We start from the raw sequence: 15,490 nt of genomic DNA, 5'->3' as shown, positions 1-15,490 counted from the left end.
ATTGATTTTGGATATACCCGTGATCCAAATCAGGGATGTCAAACCCGATTGCATCGCAAGCCGTATCATGATGTCTCAGGATGATTTTGCCCTTGCAGAGCTGGGGTGGGTGTGTCCTTCATGGACTGTATTCAGCCCGTGAGCAGCCAGTTTGACAAGCCTGAACCAAATGAATCCAATGTGTACCAGTGGTTGCTATGATGATTTTCATTTATGTGTTTCCATTAATATCAAACCAAGACGGCTTTCTGCCGTCAGACTTCTATGTTTCTATGTTTCAATATAGTGAGTAATAATTTATATGCCACCTGACTCTAGTTTTACTTTTAACACACCATTAAAACGTTAAAACTTTTAATACATTGTTAAAACACGTAAAACAAGAAAACAACAAAAAACAAAAAACAGCAAAGATGGCACAGATAATAAACCCAGAGAGGAACAAAAAAAAAGATGGCTTCAGTCACACTAGCTTGAGCAAAAGTCAAGTCTTCAAGGTCCTTTGAAACACTTGTAGGCTGGTTATCTCGGGGGAATCTTAGTATGGATAGTGCAAATGGTGAAGATGGGAATACTCAGAAGGTTCCAGGTTAATGAAATGTATAACAGAGTCAGAAAAACTTCCATGCAGGTGCCAGAATAGCAAAATATTCTTCGTGATTATTACTACAGACATAGTAATAGTTTTTTATTGCAAATGCTAAGTAGATTAATTCTAACGCCTCCCACACTGTATTCCTGCATTGATATCACTCCTAAGTGTTGCAGAAATAAGAAGCAGTGGAGAATTTTGTACGAAGAACTGCTGAATAAAAAAGAAACTGGCAGGAAATCATCTATCTTAACCAGAAACCTCAGGTTGTTATAGCAACGAAGCAGAAGTAGACGGTACAATGCCTTGGAGCAGAAAAGCAAAAACTGGAGCTATACCTAGATGATGGTAGTGGTGGTGGTGGTGATGATTATTATTATTATTTAAAAAGAGGGAGTGGGGGATAGATTATGAAACTCTTCCAGTAAGAATAGACACTAGTTTTCCTAATACTCTTTGAAGACTATGCAATTCTGTTGATGCTATGATGCCACTGGATAAACTACAGATTTCTTCTTACATCAGTTGGGAATCTGGGAATATGACGACTTCTTTATGCTTAAACTGCCAAACCAATTTGGCTGTATGATAATATTAGTGACAACAAATGAAATCAAAAGCTTTGCTGACTGCTTCAATGTTATGGTGAAAATGGGGAATCTCTTTAGTTCCAAAGCTACTATAGGTAGTCTTCAACTTGCAACCATTCATTTAGTGACCATTCAACATTACTACGGTACTGTAATGAGATATGACTAGGTTTCTGACTTACAATATCCCCAAGGTCCCTTGATCAAAATTCATACGGCTGGCAATTGGATTGTATTTGTCATAAGGACCCAGGGGAAGAGTCTTCTCTGTGGTGACCCTGACCCTCTGGAACCAGCTACCCCCAGAGATTAGGATTGCCCCCACCCTCCTTGCCTTTCGCAAACTTCTTAAAACTCACCTCTGCCGTCAGGCATGGGGGAATTGAGACATTTCCCCCAGGCTTATATAGTTTTATGTATTGTATGCTTGCATTGAATGGTTTTAAATTAATGGGTTTTTAGATACTTTTTAAATATTAGATTTGTTTATTGTATACTGTTTTATTATTGTTGTGAGCCGCCCCGAGTCTGTGGAGAGGGATGGCATACAAATCTAATAAATAAAATAAATAAAAAATAAATAAATAATTACATTATCCCAAGATCACGTGATCTCCTTTTGTGACCTTTTGATAAGAAGGTCACTGGGGAAGTCAATTTCATGTAGCAATTGTGTTACTTAACAACGCAGTAATTCGCTTAACAACTGTGGGAAGGAAGGTCATAAAATGGAACAAAACTCACTTTAACAACTGTCTTGCTGGGCAGAGGGAATTTGGGGCTCAATTCGTGTCATAAGTTGAGGACTACATGTATGTGATGTGAGTCCTTGCCTCGTCAGTGGAAACATATCCCCCCCCACACACAAACATACTTATATTCCTTTGATTTTCACCTATAATTCTTTTCTGATATTCACTGGATATATGGAAAATAGAAGTAGGTTGATCAATACTCTCCAATAGCATATCCTTTTATGTTTTTGTTTATACATTAACTTCATTAATTCTATAGTCACAAACTTCTGATCAGTATTTGATTTGCCTAACAGAAGAACAAAATGGTGACTAGCTAGGTTTTTGTTTTCTGATATATTTTTTCTAATTATAACCAGATCTGGTGCATCAAAATATTCTTATCCAGCACTTATAACCATCTACATATTATATTATATACAATTGTTCAATTGCAATAACTTTCTCAATTAAAATATGTAAGATAGCCGTCAAACACTCCTCCTTTGATTGCTGTTGAAGAAGTCTAGAAGAGGGTTCTTTTAAATATTTTTAAACAGTAATTTAGATTTGTTGTAGATTGTTTTTTCACTTGTTGTGAGCCGCCCCAAGTCTGCGGAGAGGGGCGGCATACAAATCTAAATAATAAATAAATAAAACAAATAAAGGTTATTTTGTATTGGACAGAAAAAGCAACTGCCCATGTTATACTGATTCATGCAGATCTTCCAAAGGATACTTCAAGTGTATTTTTCAAATCGCCCTCATAGAGGCAAGAAAATATTTTTCCACTTACCTTAGCAGCACCAATTTGCTCTTTTCGAAATTTCTCCAGAGGTGTGATTAGGACTTCACTCGCATTTTCAATCTGCCAAGGAAATGGGGAAAAAAATGCTTACTGTCTACTAAGTCTAAGAATCCACATTCCCATGCTCAATTACTATAATTCTCTCTATACATGATAATTTTTTTTCTTCCTAAAATATCTGTATGATTCAGAAGTTTATATGCCATATAATTAGGGATCCCCTGATTTCAATTTTACAAAATCAACTTTTCTTAACATTGCTGAAGGCTGAACAATTCAAAAACCGTGGTTATTCACGGTTCTTTAGAGATTCAAAATTCTTCAGAGAATCAAAAAAAGAAAGAAAGAAAGAAAGAAAGAAAGAAAGAAAGAAAGACCAACCTCCAGTTAAGAGCGTTGAAGAGTATCAGAAAATAGCTGGTTACTACTACTAAGAATTATACCTTGCTGGTATATAGTTTCTGCCACCCATTCCGCCCGTCCCCAACCCGCACCCCGAAACATGTGAAGATGCCTGGGATCATTGCTGCACATTCGGGGCTTCTCAGGCTGTTGAGGCTGTATGGGTGAACGGAGATAGCTCCTGCCACCTGTTCTCTTCTCCACACACATACACCCAGCATCCCAAGAAGCTCAGAACATGCAAAGATGCCTTGGATCATCTAATGGGGAGAAGCATTCAGGCCCAAGCCTCCTAGAAGAACTGCTGCCGTGGTCTTGCTGCTCCCGCTCCCAATCCCATCCCCGCCGTTAATGGGACAGCCTGCAGCCAGGAGGAGGAGGCTGAGAGGCATATGGGGGGGGGGAGAGAAGAGATGGGGAGGATAGAGAAGGAGCGAGAGAGAAAGAGACAGAGAGGGAGAGGGAAAGAGAGAGGGAGGGTGTGGGAAAGAGAGTGAGAGAGAGAGAAAGAGAGAGAGAGTGCTGTACTACATCTCTGCCTCTCAGCAGGGAAGGGAGGGAATCGGTGGACCTGAGCTACTCACAGTCACTCATGCTCTCATCACCTTGAGGTTCGACTACTACAACGCTCTCTACATGGGGCTACCTCTGAAGAGTGTTCGGAAACTTCAGATCGTGCAGAATGTAGCTGTGAGAGCAATCATGGGCCTCCGCAGGTACACCCATGTCTCATCAACACTCCGTGGCTTGCACTGGCTGCTGATTAGTTTCCGGACACAATTCAAAGTGTTGGTAATTGTTCTGGTTTCTGTTAGAAATTTAGCAATTACAAATAACTCTTATTAAATGCATCATTTCATGAATAAAGAAACTCCATTTATTTCTCTGCTCTCCTGTAATTCAAACACATTCCATACAGGCACTCTGTCCTGCATTTCTCACATTCCTTCTCCTGCTCCACTTAACAAGATTTATTTTCCTAACAGCATGACTTTGAAAAACAGCAGAACTGACTGTTAACAACACAGAATACTTTTGCTTACTTTAGCGTGGCAAAAACACATCCATTTTCCCTTCGGCAATTCTTCTTCTCCACTGACCCCCTGACGTGCCAAATACATCACTACAGTATTTAACCCATTCCTCTCCTTAATATCTTCTTCCAGACTTCTGTTCTCTACGTTTTTGGGCCCTTCTGAATTTAAGATTAACCCAGCGAGCGTCTGATCCTCCCTCGCTAGATCCTGAACTCCCACCTGTTCTACTACCTGTAACCCCGGGGCCCCCACTAATTCATAAACACTATCTGAATCTGAGTCCTCAATATCTTCATCATCCTCCAACTGATCAGGAGTATGTACAACAGTAATGAACTATAAAGCCCATCATGGCATTGGACCAGAATACCTATGGGACCGTCTTCTGCTGCACGAATCCCAGCAACCGATTAAGTCCCACAGAGTTGGCCTTCTCTGGGTCCCGCCAACTAAACAATGTCGTCTGGCGGGACCCAGGGGAAGAGCCTTCTCTGTGGCAGCCCTGGGTCTCTGGAATCAACTCTCCGCGGAGAGTCGAACTGCCCCCACCCTCCTCCCCTTCTGCAAGATGTTGAAGACCCATTTATGACTTGTAGCATTTCAGTATGGTGTGATTATGTAGTATTGATTGTTTTTAGTAATAATGGGTTTTAACTTTTCTTTTTAATATTAGATTTGTATTATATTGTATTGTTATTTTTGTTGTAAACCACCCCGAGTCTTCAAAGGGAGGCAGCATACAAATCTAATAAATTATTATTATTATTATTAGTATTATTATCATCATCATCATCATCATTATCATCATCATCATCTGTGGCACAAAATGTAAATGCTATTGCTTTTTTTATTGCTACAAAGTCCCAAGGAATCATTGAAGGTAAGAATTGTCTGGTATAAAAGCTTTTTGTATCAAAGCAGCTTTATCTATAACTTTTGAGACTAAGATCACTTAAAGATACCAGAAGAATAGCCAAGAATAATGCTAGGCAGAGTAATTCAATTAGCTGTAGCAATTCATTCACAGGGAACAGAATCATAGAAACATCTTCAAAAGTAATACAAGAGCCTGCTGCAGTCAGTCACAAGGACTGTGTGTGAATTTTTTTTGACTGTCGTCATTACAATCATCTCAGTAGCATCCCTGGCTTCCCGTGTTTTGATTAAATCCCAAAGGAAGACATCATGAGGGAATTCCTCCAATTGTTTTTGGTTCAATACTTGAACTACCGTCCGCTTTATCCTGGTCTCACAGAGAAATCACCACGCTTGGCAAGCAGACAGGTAGTAGACTAGCTAAACTTTCCTTCTGGCTAAAAAACAGCCAGCCAGAGTGTGAAGCAGAAGCAAAATCTATGAATAGCCCAAGAGATAAGAGAAGAAGCAAAAGAATGCAGGGTCAAAGTACAAACTAGCTCAAGCATTTCTAGGGAATACAGGATGAAGACAACCCAAGTCTTCTCTAAACAATTAGTTCTACAGTATATCCCAGACTTCTAGCCTCCCCTGAACCATATGACACCAGCCCAATTCAAAGGACCAACCTACATGAGTACAACAAAACGTCTACACCATTCCAAAGGAGACTTTCTCTAGTACCATGATAATTAGTCCTTTAGCTCTTTGCTTGAGTCACCACTATTCTTGCAGACTTCACCCAAGAGGCACAGATCTAAGATAAGTGGTGCCTTACCCAGAAGTACGTGCAAGAGAGATCCGGATATCTTAGTAAACCACAGATTCAGCATGATTCAGCTGTGTGCTGTGGCTTCAAAAAAATATTACACTATGCTTCATCAAGATTGTGAGAAGTGATAGTACCATCCTCTGCTGCATTGGTCAGACTGCACCTGGACTTCTAAAGCCAACACAGTTCTAGGCTGCATTAACAGAAGGATCAAGACCACATGAACTGTTAATATAATATAGATAAGTGGTCAAAGCAATGGAAACTGCAGTTTAATGTTTCCAAATGTAAAATAATGCACTTGGGGAAAAGGAATGCTCAATCTGAGTATTGTATTGGCAGTTCTGTGTTGGCAAAAGCTTCAGAAGAGAAGGATTTAGGGGTAGTGATTTCTGACAGTCTCAAAATGGGTGAACAGTGCGGTCAGTCGATAGGGAAAGCAAGTAGGATGCTTGGCTGCATAGCTAGAGGTATAACAAGCAGGAAGAGGGAGATTGTGATCCCCCTGTATAGAGCACTGGTGAGACTACATTTGGAAATACTGTGTTCAGTTCTGGAGACCTCACCTACAAAAAGATATTGATAAAATCGAACGGTTCCAAAGACGGGCTACAAAAATGGTGGAAGGTCTTAAGCATAAAACTTATCAGGAAAGACTTAATGAACTCAATCTGTATAGTCTGGAGGACAGAAGGAAAAGGGGGAACAGGATCAAAACATTTAAATATGTTAAAGGGTTAAATAAGGTCCAGGGGGGAAGTGTTTTTAATAGGAAAGTGAACACAAGAACAAGGGGTCACAATTTGAGATTAGTTGGGGGAAAGATCTGAAGCAACGTGAGAAAATATTATGTTACTGAAAGAGTAGTAGATGCTTGGAACAAACTTTCATCAGACGTGGTTGGCAAATCCACAGTAACTGAATTTAAACATGCCTGGAATAAACATATATCCATCCTAAGATAAAATACAGGAAATAGTATAAGGGTAGACTAGATGGACCATGAGATCTGTGTCTGCCGTTAATCTTCTATGTTTCTAATATCACTTTAAAATGCCTTGATAAGGCCACACTTCAATTTTGGTTGCCATGATATAAAAAGGATGTTGAGACTAGAAAGAGTGCAGAGAAGAGCAGGAAAAATGGTTAGGGGACTGGAGGCTAAAACATATGAATTGTTGAAGGAACTGGGTATGTCTAGTTTAATGAAAAGAAAGACTAGAGGAGACATGATAGCAATATTCCAATATCTCAGGGGTTGCTATAAAGAAGAGGGAGTCAACCTATTCTTCAAAGCACCTGACGGCAGAACAAGAAGCAATAGGTGGAAACTAAACAAAGAGAGAAGCAACTTAGAACTAAGGATAAATTTCCTGACAGTTAGATCAATTAATCCAAGGTTCGACAAACCCAGGCGCCTGGTCGCCAGTGGCGCCTAGAAAATGTTGTCTGGCGCCTCAGCGTTTCCCAACCGGTGTTCCGCGGCGGTGTTCTTCAGCTGGGCGGGGCGCTGCCGGTACTCCCGCTCGCAGCTGTCTCCTGCTTGATGCCGCGCTCCTGCTGAGCCCCAAAGAAAGAAGGCAGGAAGAAGGAGAGCTCCATTCTTCGCACCTTTTTCCCGCCTTCTTTCTTTGGGGCCCAGCAGGCCAGCGCCGAAAACCGCGGCATCGAGCAGGAGGCGGGGGACAGCTGCGAGCGGAAGCCCCAGGACGGAAGTACCGGCAGCGCCCCGCCCAGCTGGAGCTCCTCTTTCGTCGACGGCAAGTGTCCGATGGGAGCGGGGGGGGGGGGCGTCGGGGGAGATGGCGGCGGCGAGAGGGATCGCTCGCTCGCTCTCTCTCAGCTGACTGCAAGTGGGAGCCCTGACGGTGGCGGTTGGACGTTCTGCTGGACGTCGTACATGCTGGCGCTGCGTGCCTGGCATATACGGTGTCCAGCACCACGTCCAGCTGCCGCCGTCAGGGCTCCCGCTTGCAGTCAGCTGAGAGAGAGAGAGAAAGAGAGACATATAAGAGGCAGAGAAAGAGAGAAAGAGAGACATAGCAAGAGAGGCAGAGAAAGAGAGACAGAGCAAGAAAGAGAGACAGCAAGAGAGGCAGAGAAAGAGAGATAGAGAAAGAAATAGAAAGAGAGACATAGCAAGAGAGGCAGAGAGAGAAAAAGAAAGAGAGACATAGCAAGAGAAAAAGAGAGACTTAGCAAGAGAGGCACAGAGAGAGAGAGAAAGAGAAAGAAAGAGAGACATAGCAAGAGAGACAGAGAGAGAAAGAGAGATAGCAAGAGAGGCAAAGAGAAAGAAAGAGACATATAGCAAGACAGTGAAAGAGAGAGAGAGAGCAAGAGAAAGAGAAAAAAGCAAGAAAGAGATAGCAAGAGAGACAGAGAGAGAGCAAGGGAGAGAGAAAGACATAGAGGAAGGGAAGGAGGGAGAGAGAAAGAGAGCAAAAAAGAGAGGAAGAAAGAAAGAGGGATGGAGAGAGAGAATGAAGGGAAGGAAGGAAAAGAGAGAAAGAGGGAGAAATAGAGCGAAAGGGAGAAAGAGAGAGGGTTTTTTTGTCCAAACTTTTCTTTAGCCCGCCCCCCCCCCTTTCAGTGTTCCCCAGGATTTTGAAAATACGAATAATGTGCCGCGGCTCAAAAAAGGTTGGGAAACACTGGTTTATAACGTTTGTAATGTTTTTTTTGTTAAATTAAAAACCAAGTTTGCTTAAAAAAAATTCTGGCTCCTAAATTTTTTGGCTGGCTCCTAGATTCTGAACAACTTTGTCGACCCCTGAATTAATCAGTGAAACAGCTTGCCTCCAGAAGTTGTGAATGCTCCAGCACTGGAAGTTTTTAAGAAGATGTTGGATAAGCATTTGTCTGATGTAGTGTAGGGTTTCCTGTCTAAGCAGAGGGTTGGACCAGAAGACCACCAAGGTCCCTTCCAACTCTGTTGTTGCTCCTGTTCTTTTCCTTGTCCTTGTTGTTATTGTTGTTATCATTATTATTGTGTCTGGTCTTGATCACTGATACAAATGGCACTGAAAACTGTGTATGTATTTATGGAGAAGAATGACAAAGATGATAAGGAGCTTGTATGTTCAGTCCTATGAAGAGCAACTAAGAGAACTTGCTATATTTAGCCCAAAGAAGAGAAAATTAGGGGGGACACATGATATCAGTCTTTCAATAAATGAAATAATAGGATAGGATAGGATAGGATAGGATAGGATAGGATAGGATAGGATAGGAAAGGAAAGGATAGGAAAAGATAGGAAAGGATAGGATAACAGAGTTGGAAGGGACCTTAGAGGTCTTCTAGTCCAACCTGACTAGAAGACCTGCCTAGGCAGGAAACATTACACCGCTTCAGACAAATAGTTATCCAACATCTTCTTAAAAACTTCCAGTATTGGAGCATTCACAACTTCTGGAGGCAACTTGTTACAGGAAAGAGAAATAGATTTGTTGTCCTTACTGCCTGGGGAAGTAACACTACAATCAAGGAGTGGAAGCTTTATGGAGTGAGACACAAATTTTCAATCAGAAGAAATTTCCTAGCTGTTACAATGGGACAGCTTGCTCCTGGCGTCATGGGTGCTCCATCACTGGAGGTTTTCAAGAAAAGATTAGATGGCAATTTGTCCAAGCTGGTATGAGGATTCCTGCACTAAGCCAAGGGTTTAACTACAAGACCTCCAAGGTCGCTTTCAATTCTATGAATCTATTACTTAAATCTATAGTCCCTTCTACATGTGATGCTATCGGAGACACTTTAATCCAGCTGGGAGCAAAAATGCCTAAAGAAGCTGGACATAATACAATCTTTGTTCTCTCTCTGAGTGCACGACCAAAGAGATTCAGTGGCAGGCAGTTTGTTGTAGTTTGCTAACCTTATTAAGCTGCCAAGATTTACTCCCTAAGGATGAATATTGCTATTCTTTTAGGCAGAGAAGTTGACAATTTGTTGAGCTATATGATGGCCATTGGCCAAAACAGGCAAGAGCATTGCAAAAATTACCCACAATTTCTTCTGAAAGCCAACATCTATCAAAGCCTAGTAACAAGTTAAGAAAGTTGTTCTAGATCTTCCTGAATAAATTAAAGCAATAACTTTTCCTAACCATAGCACACATACAGACCATGATCCTGACAATTCCAAAGGCCAATTAGTAGAAGATTAACAGGACAGAAATAAATGAATAATACTGCTTGCTGCCCTTTCTATAAAAAAAAAAACAAAACCAAATCCTCCCATTGAAAACAAATCTAAATTTTAATGGTGTTTATGGTCTTCCATGATTCCACTGACTCAATATCTTGCTCTTCTTGAAGGTTTTTTCCATTAGTAAAGTTGCTGCTAAAGGAAACTGTTCCAGACACCAAAAGGAGGTCTTTTATTATCAATTTACTCCCTTTAAAATCAGGGGGAGAGGAGAGCTAATCTATCCTACAAGCCCCTGAGACACTGCTCCCTGGAACCTAAGATGACATTACATCTTAGTACATATGGGGTGGGTTCCGCTTATCTTTTGCTATCTGTGCGCATCTCAACATTTCATGTGCGTGCGCTTCCAATGCTCATGCCCACGCTTGTGTCCCGCCGCATGATTCTACTTCCGTGCATGCCCAGAAGGAAATTTCAAGCCAAAATCCAGCTAAGAAGCCAACTAAACCAGGAAAAAAGCACCGATTCCACTTCCGCGCATGCACAAAAGGACATTTCAAGCTGAAACATACTACAGAAGAAAAGGATTTAGGGGTAGTGATTTCTGACAGTCTCAAAATGGGTGAACAGTGCAGTCAGGCGGTAGGGAAAGCAAGTAGGATGCTTGGCTGCATAGCTAGAGGTATAACAAGCAGAAAGAGGGAAATTATGATCCCGCTATATAGAATGCTGGTGAGACCACATTTGGAATACTGTGTTCAGTTCTGGAGACCTCACCTACAAAAAGATATTGACAAAATTGAATGGGTCCAAAGACGGGCTACAAGAATGGTGGAAGGTCTTAAGCATAAAACGTATCAGGAAAGACTTAATGAACTCAATCTGTATAGTCTGGAGGACAGAAGGAAAAGGGGGGACATGATCGAAACATTTAAATATATTAAAGGGTTAAATAAGGTCCAGGAGGGAAGTGTTTTTAATAGGAAAGTGAACACAAGGACAAGGGAACACAATCTGAAGTTAGTCAGGGGAAAGATCAAAAGCAACATGAGAAAATATTATTTTACTGAAAGAGTAGTAGATCCTTGGAACAAACTTCCAGCAGACGTGGTAGATAAATCCACAGTAACTGAATTTAAACATGCCTGGGATAAACATATATCCATCCTAAGATAAAATACAGAAAATAGTATAAGGGCAGACTAGATGGACCATGAGGTCTTTTTCTGCCATCAGACTTCTATGTTTCTATGAAACGCAGCTGAGAAGCCATCCAACAGAAAAAAAGTTTTTAAAAAAGTTACAAAAAAAGTCAAAAATTACAAAAAAAGATGGTGGCATGCACGGTCCGGGAAAGATGACACTGGAGCCATCACGCCTGGACCGCACCGATAGGAATTCACTCCGATGTACATTAAGAAAACACATACTTATATTATTTCAGTAACATCTTTCCAAAAAATTTCCCATCACGCTTTACCCTGAAATGTTTTTCAAGTACGGATTACATTCTAGTCCTGTCCCAGAAATTATGATATTATATCTAAAAGGAGGCCAGGTTCTTACCATTCGTATTCGCTCATCTTCTAGGTTCCTTAGAACAGTAGCAAATTCTTGCAGGGATTTTGCTATGAAGAATAAAAGAAAGACAATCAAAGTTATATGTAGTCATTTTGTCTAGCAAAATTACAATGGCACTTAAAAAGTGACTTAGGACTAGTCTTCACACAACCATTTCAGAGTTGCATGTTCAAAATTCAGATACTTGGCAACCAGCATGTATTTATCACTACTGCAGCATCCTGAGGTCATGTAATCATCATTTGCGACCTTCCCAGCCAGCTTTCAACAAGCAAAGTCAACGGGGCAAGCCAGATTTCACTTAAAAATCACATAATTTGTTTAACAACTACAATGATTTGCTTAACAACTGTGCCAAAAAAAAAAAAGCCATAAAATTGGGGCAGCTCACTTAACAATGGAAATTATGGTCCCACTTGCATCTGTAAATCAAGGACTATTTATAGTGTGAAAGAAAAAGTTAATTATCTTGACCCAAATGGCTATGTATTTGTCCTAGGAAAATAAAATAAATTAGCATAAGTCCAAGTCATGGATTACTTGGCTTACCTTTCTATCTTGACCTTTATTATCTTCCAGAAACAACTGAGTCCTATTGAAGGGCCAATGTTTAAGTAGCACAATCCACATAAGTTTTCATTCTCAGTTATTTGTTTCCATGCTGTTTGAAGGAATTGTGCTTTTAAAGTACTGTAATACCATATTCTAGTCTTTCCCAAGCACTGCTCTTTCTTGTTAATGTCCATCTTTCTAAGAGACATTCTTTGTAAGGGGACAAATGAGAAAGGAAAATGGGCTGCCAAAGCCTCCTTAAACGCCACCGAAAGGCTACTCTGGCAGCCCAGAAAAGCCCAAGATGGCCAGGATTAAAGGGAAAATGGCAGGAAACTGGCCGGGCCTTCATGCTGCTCTCAAATTTCCTGGGAAATTTTTCCGGGCTTGGGTTCTTCAGTAGAAAATGGTTCTTAAAAAGAGGTAAAAACATCTTGAGCACCCCGTTCTTATCTAGAAAAGTTCTTAAGTAGAGGCGTTCTTAAGTAGAGGTACCACTGTACTTACACTGTATTCATATGTTTTTGAATACATGGTAGAATCAAATAAATGTATAATTAGAAAAAAATACAAAATATAAGAAAAAATATTAAATCAGTCGCCACTATCTATGTCAAAAGGCTGATAGGGGATTGGAAATAGGTCTTTCACTTATTTATGTTTACACTGACATTAGAGATACATAGTGCTGTAACATTATAATGCCATAATAGTTAATTTGTTAAAAATCAGTAAGAATGTTTTCTACCCCTGCAATGGGCATTGTTTAAATGGTACGTCATAGAAACAAGGTTAAACTTTATATAATGTTATCAACATTGTCATTTAATTTTAATTCAATATCTGCTTTATATGCAAGTACGTTTGCATGTTGGCTGCCACATAGCTGAGAATTCTCTGTAACTTCTGACCCTAATGCCCATTTGGTTGGTACACTTGAAAGAACTGGGGAGTAGAGGTGCTACTTACATTAATTCCTACAGCTCCAGTAGTTACCAAAATCAGATATTAGGAAAACCTTGTTCAATCTCATGTAGTGTCCTGCAAGGATTTATTTCTCATGATATCTAACATTAATATGAACCCACTGAGAAAAATACATAGGTTTGGCATTAGTAATCAACATGCCTTTGATACGTAACCTTACATTTCTATTCTTGGAGCCCCTGGATGTCTGCAAGTTGTAAGGAACTGAATGTGAGAGGCAAACTGAAATCGAACATGAATTGTTACTATTTTGGGGAATGGATTTCAGGATTAAGGAAAAAATACCAATTCTGGATAGAACTGCATTCCTCTTTAAGAAAGAGGTTTACAGGTTGGAACTTGGAGGTGGTAATGGATTCAGCACTAATGTCGGACAACCAAAAAACATTAGAGGCAAAGGAGAACCTTCAAGGGGTATACCAATTGCATTCCTACCTGAGCACAGAGACATGTTTTCAGTAACTCACAGCAATGTACAAGTGTGTCATTATAATGCAATCCGTTCTGTTCTGTTCTGTTCTATTCTATTCTATTCTATTCTATTCTATTCTAGTCTAGTCTCGACTAGTCTCGTCTCGTCTAGTCTATCTTCATGAGATGGCCCTTGAAGTTGGTTTATACTGTGCAGCTGTTTCATAATGTGAAACAGCACCAGGGTGAATGGCCTCCAACTTGAAATTTTTGAACAACATACCTGGCTTGCCAGCATGTTCCTTACAAGAGCATGTAGTTACCTAATCTGCTAGATCAGCAACATAGCACTATTTGTGGGTTCTACTATAGATATATCTACTACTAATGCTATTTATCCCCATGAAAGGCTACTATATATTTATTTGATTTATTTATTTGATTCAGTTTCAGTTTTCACAAAGGCTTGCTACAGATTGTCTTTACTAAAGATCATTTGCTTAACAACTGTTCAAAGCTATGATGGCATGAAGGCATTGACTTACATCCAGTCCTAGGGTCACATAATCAAAATATGTATGTATTTGCAATATTTGTATATGTATTCACAATATTTGTGGTGTCTCAGGGTCATCTGGTTGCTATTTATGACCTTTCCAGGGGGCTTCAGTCAATCAAAGTCAATGGGGGAAGCTGAATTTGCTTAACAATCATGACCAAAAAAAAAAAAAAAGGATTGTAAAATCAGTGTTACTCACTTAATGATCACCTGTCTATGGAGATTCTCAATCATCCAGGTCATGGTTTTCCCAAAGGTGTTTTCTTTCAATAGGCAACTAGACTTTCTGGTTTTTCTTTGAAGATGTCCAAGTCATGGTTGTCCCAAAGGTGCTTTCTTTCAAGAGGCAACTGCACCTTCCTGGTTTTTCTTTAAAGATGAAAGAAAGAAAAACCAAAAAGTCCAGTCTTAAAGTCTTTTTAAAAAGCACCTTTGGGACAACCATGACTTGGATGATTGAGAAGGACCGTTGAACTTACCTGAACGGTCTTCTCGATGCACTGCGAGGAGAGTCCAACATGGGTGATACTTCAGCCTGATTGGTTAGGAACTGAGTTAGATTAGCATAATAATTAGCTCCGCCCTGTAGCCACCCCCCTATAGCTCAGTCAAAAAAAACGAAGGAGTAGTGCAATCAACACAACTTTATTAACTCAACAAGATAACTAGACTGAGCCCCTGGGCCAAATGGCCGGGATGGGTTTGGACTCTCCTCGCAGTGCATCGAGAAGACCGTTCAGGTAAGTTCAACGGTCCTTCTCCAATGCACTGCTGCGGAGAGTCCAACATGGGATATACCCAAGATCAAGATAACAGGGCGGGAGAAGGCTGGACCAGGGGCGCATGCGATTCACACACCCTCTGCAGCACTCTTCGGCCAAAGGCCGCATCAGAGGACCCAAATGAGTCCAGTTTGTAGTGTCTAATGAATGTGTTTGGGGTGGTCCAAGTCGCAGCTCGGCAGATGTCTTCCAAGGGAGCCTGCGTGGACCACGCCGCAGAAGTTGCCGCACTCCTGGTTGAGTGCGCCGTGATATTCTCCGGTACTGTCCGTGATTTTGACGTATATGCAGTCGCAATACAGGAAGTCACCCAGCGACTAAACGTTGTGGGAGATATTTTGGCTCCCATCGTGGATGCCGCAAAGGACACGAAAAGGGCCTCCGTCTTTCGGAATGTGGCCGTCCGGCGGATGTAGATTTTAACCGCCCTCCGCACGTCTAGCTTGTGCCAGCGTAGTTCCAGCGGATGGTTCCCCTGTGCGCAGAAGTCAGGGAGGACAATGTCGTTGGACCTGTGAAACAAGGTGTTCACCTTTGTCAGGAAGGTTGGGTCCAGGCGTAAAACCACTCTATTGGGGTGGAAGCGACATAAGTCTGGTCTGACCGAAAGGGCCGTAA

At 40.9% G+C, this 15,490-nt stretch overlaps 1 protein-coding gene across 6 annotated transcripts in view; it reads right to left on the bottom strand.

Moving 5' to 3' along the window:
* Window positions 1-15,490, bottom strand: part of ARHGAP26 (Rho GTPase activating protein 26) — a 333,358-nt gene that overhangs the window by 201,048 nt on the left and 116,820 nt on the right. For 5 of the 6 annotated variants that reach the window (XM_070739344.1, XM_070739347.1, XM_070739342.1 and 2 more), the window contains exons 3-4: window positions 11,567-11,628; window positions 2,713-2,784 (exon numbers count right to left, since the gene is read on the bottom strand). In XM_070739344.1, the coding sequence (XP_070595445.1) occupies window positions 2,713-2,784; window positions 11,567-11,628 (134 nt within the window). Of the gene's footprint in view, window positions 1-2,712; window positions 2,785-7,260; window positions 7,342-11,566; window positions 11,629-15,490 lie in introns of those variants that run through there. The other variant, XM_070739348.1, reaches the window with a different exon arrangement.

The sequence above is a fragment of the Erythrolamprus reginae genome, chromosome 2, assembly GCF_031021105.1.
Source record: "Erythrolamprus reginae isolate rEryReg1 chromosome 2, rEryReg1.hap1, whole genome shotgun sequence".
In the NCBI taxonomy this organism is placed as follows: Eukaryota; Metazoa; Chordata; class Lepidosauria; order Squamata; family Dipsadidae; genus Erythrolamprus; species Erythrolamprus reginae.
The sequence above is the reverse complement of the archived record's forward strand: the minus strand, read 5'-3'. Positions and strand labels throughout refer to the sequence as shown.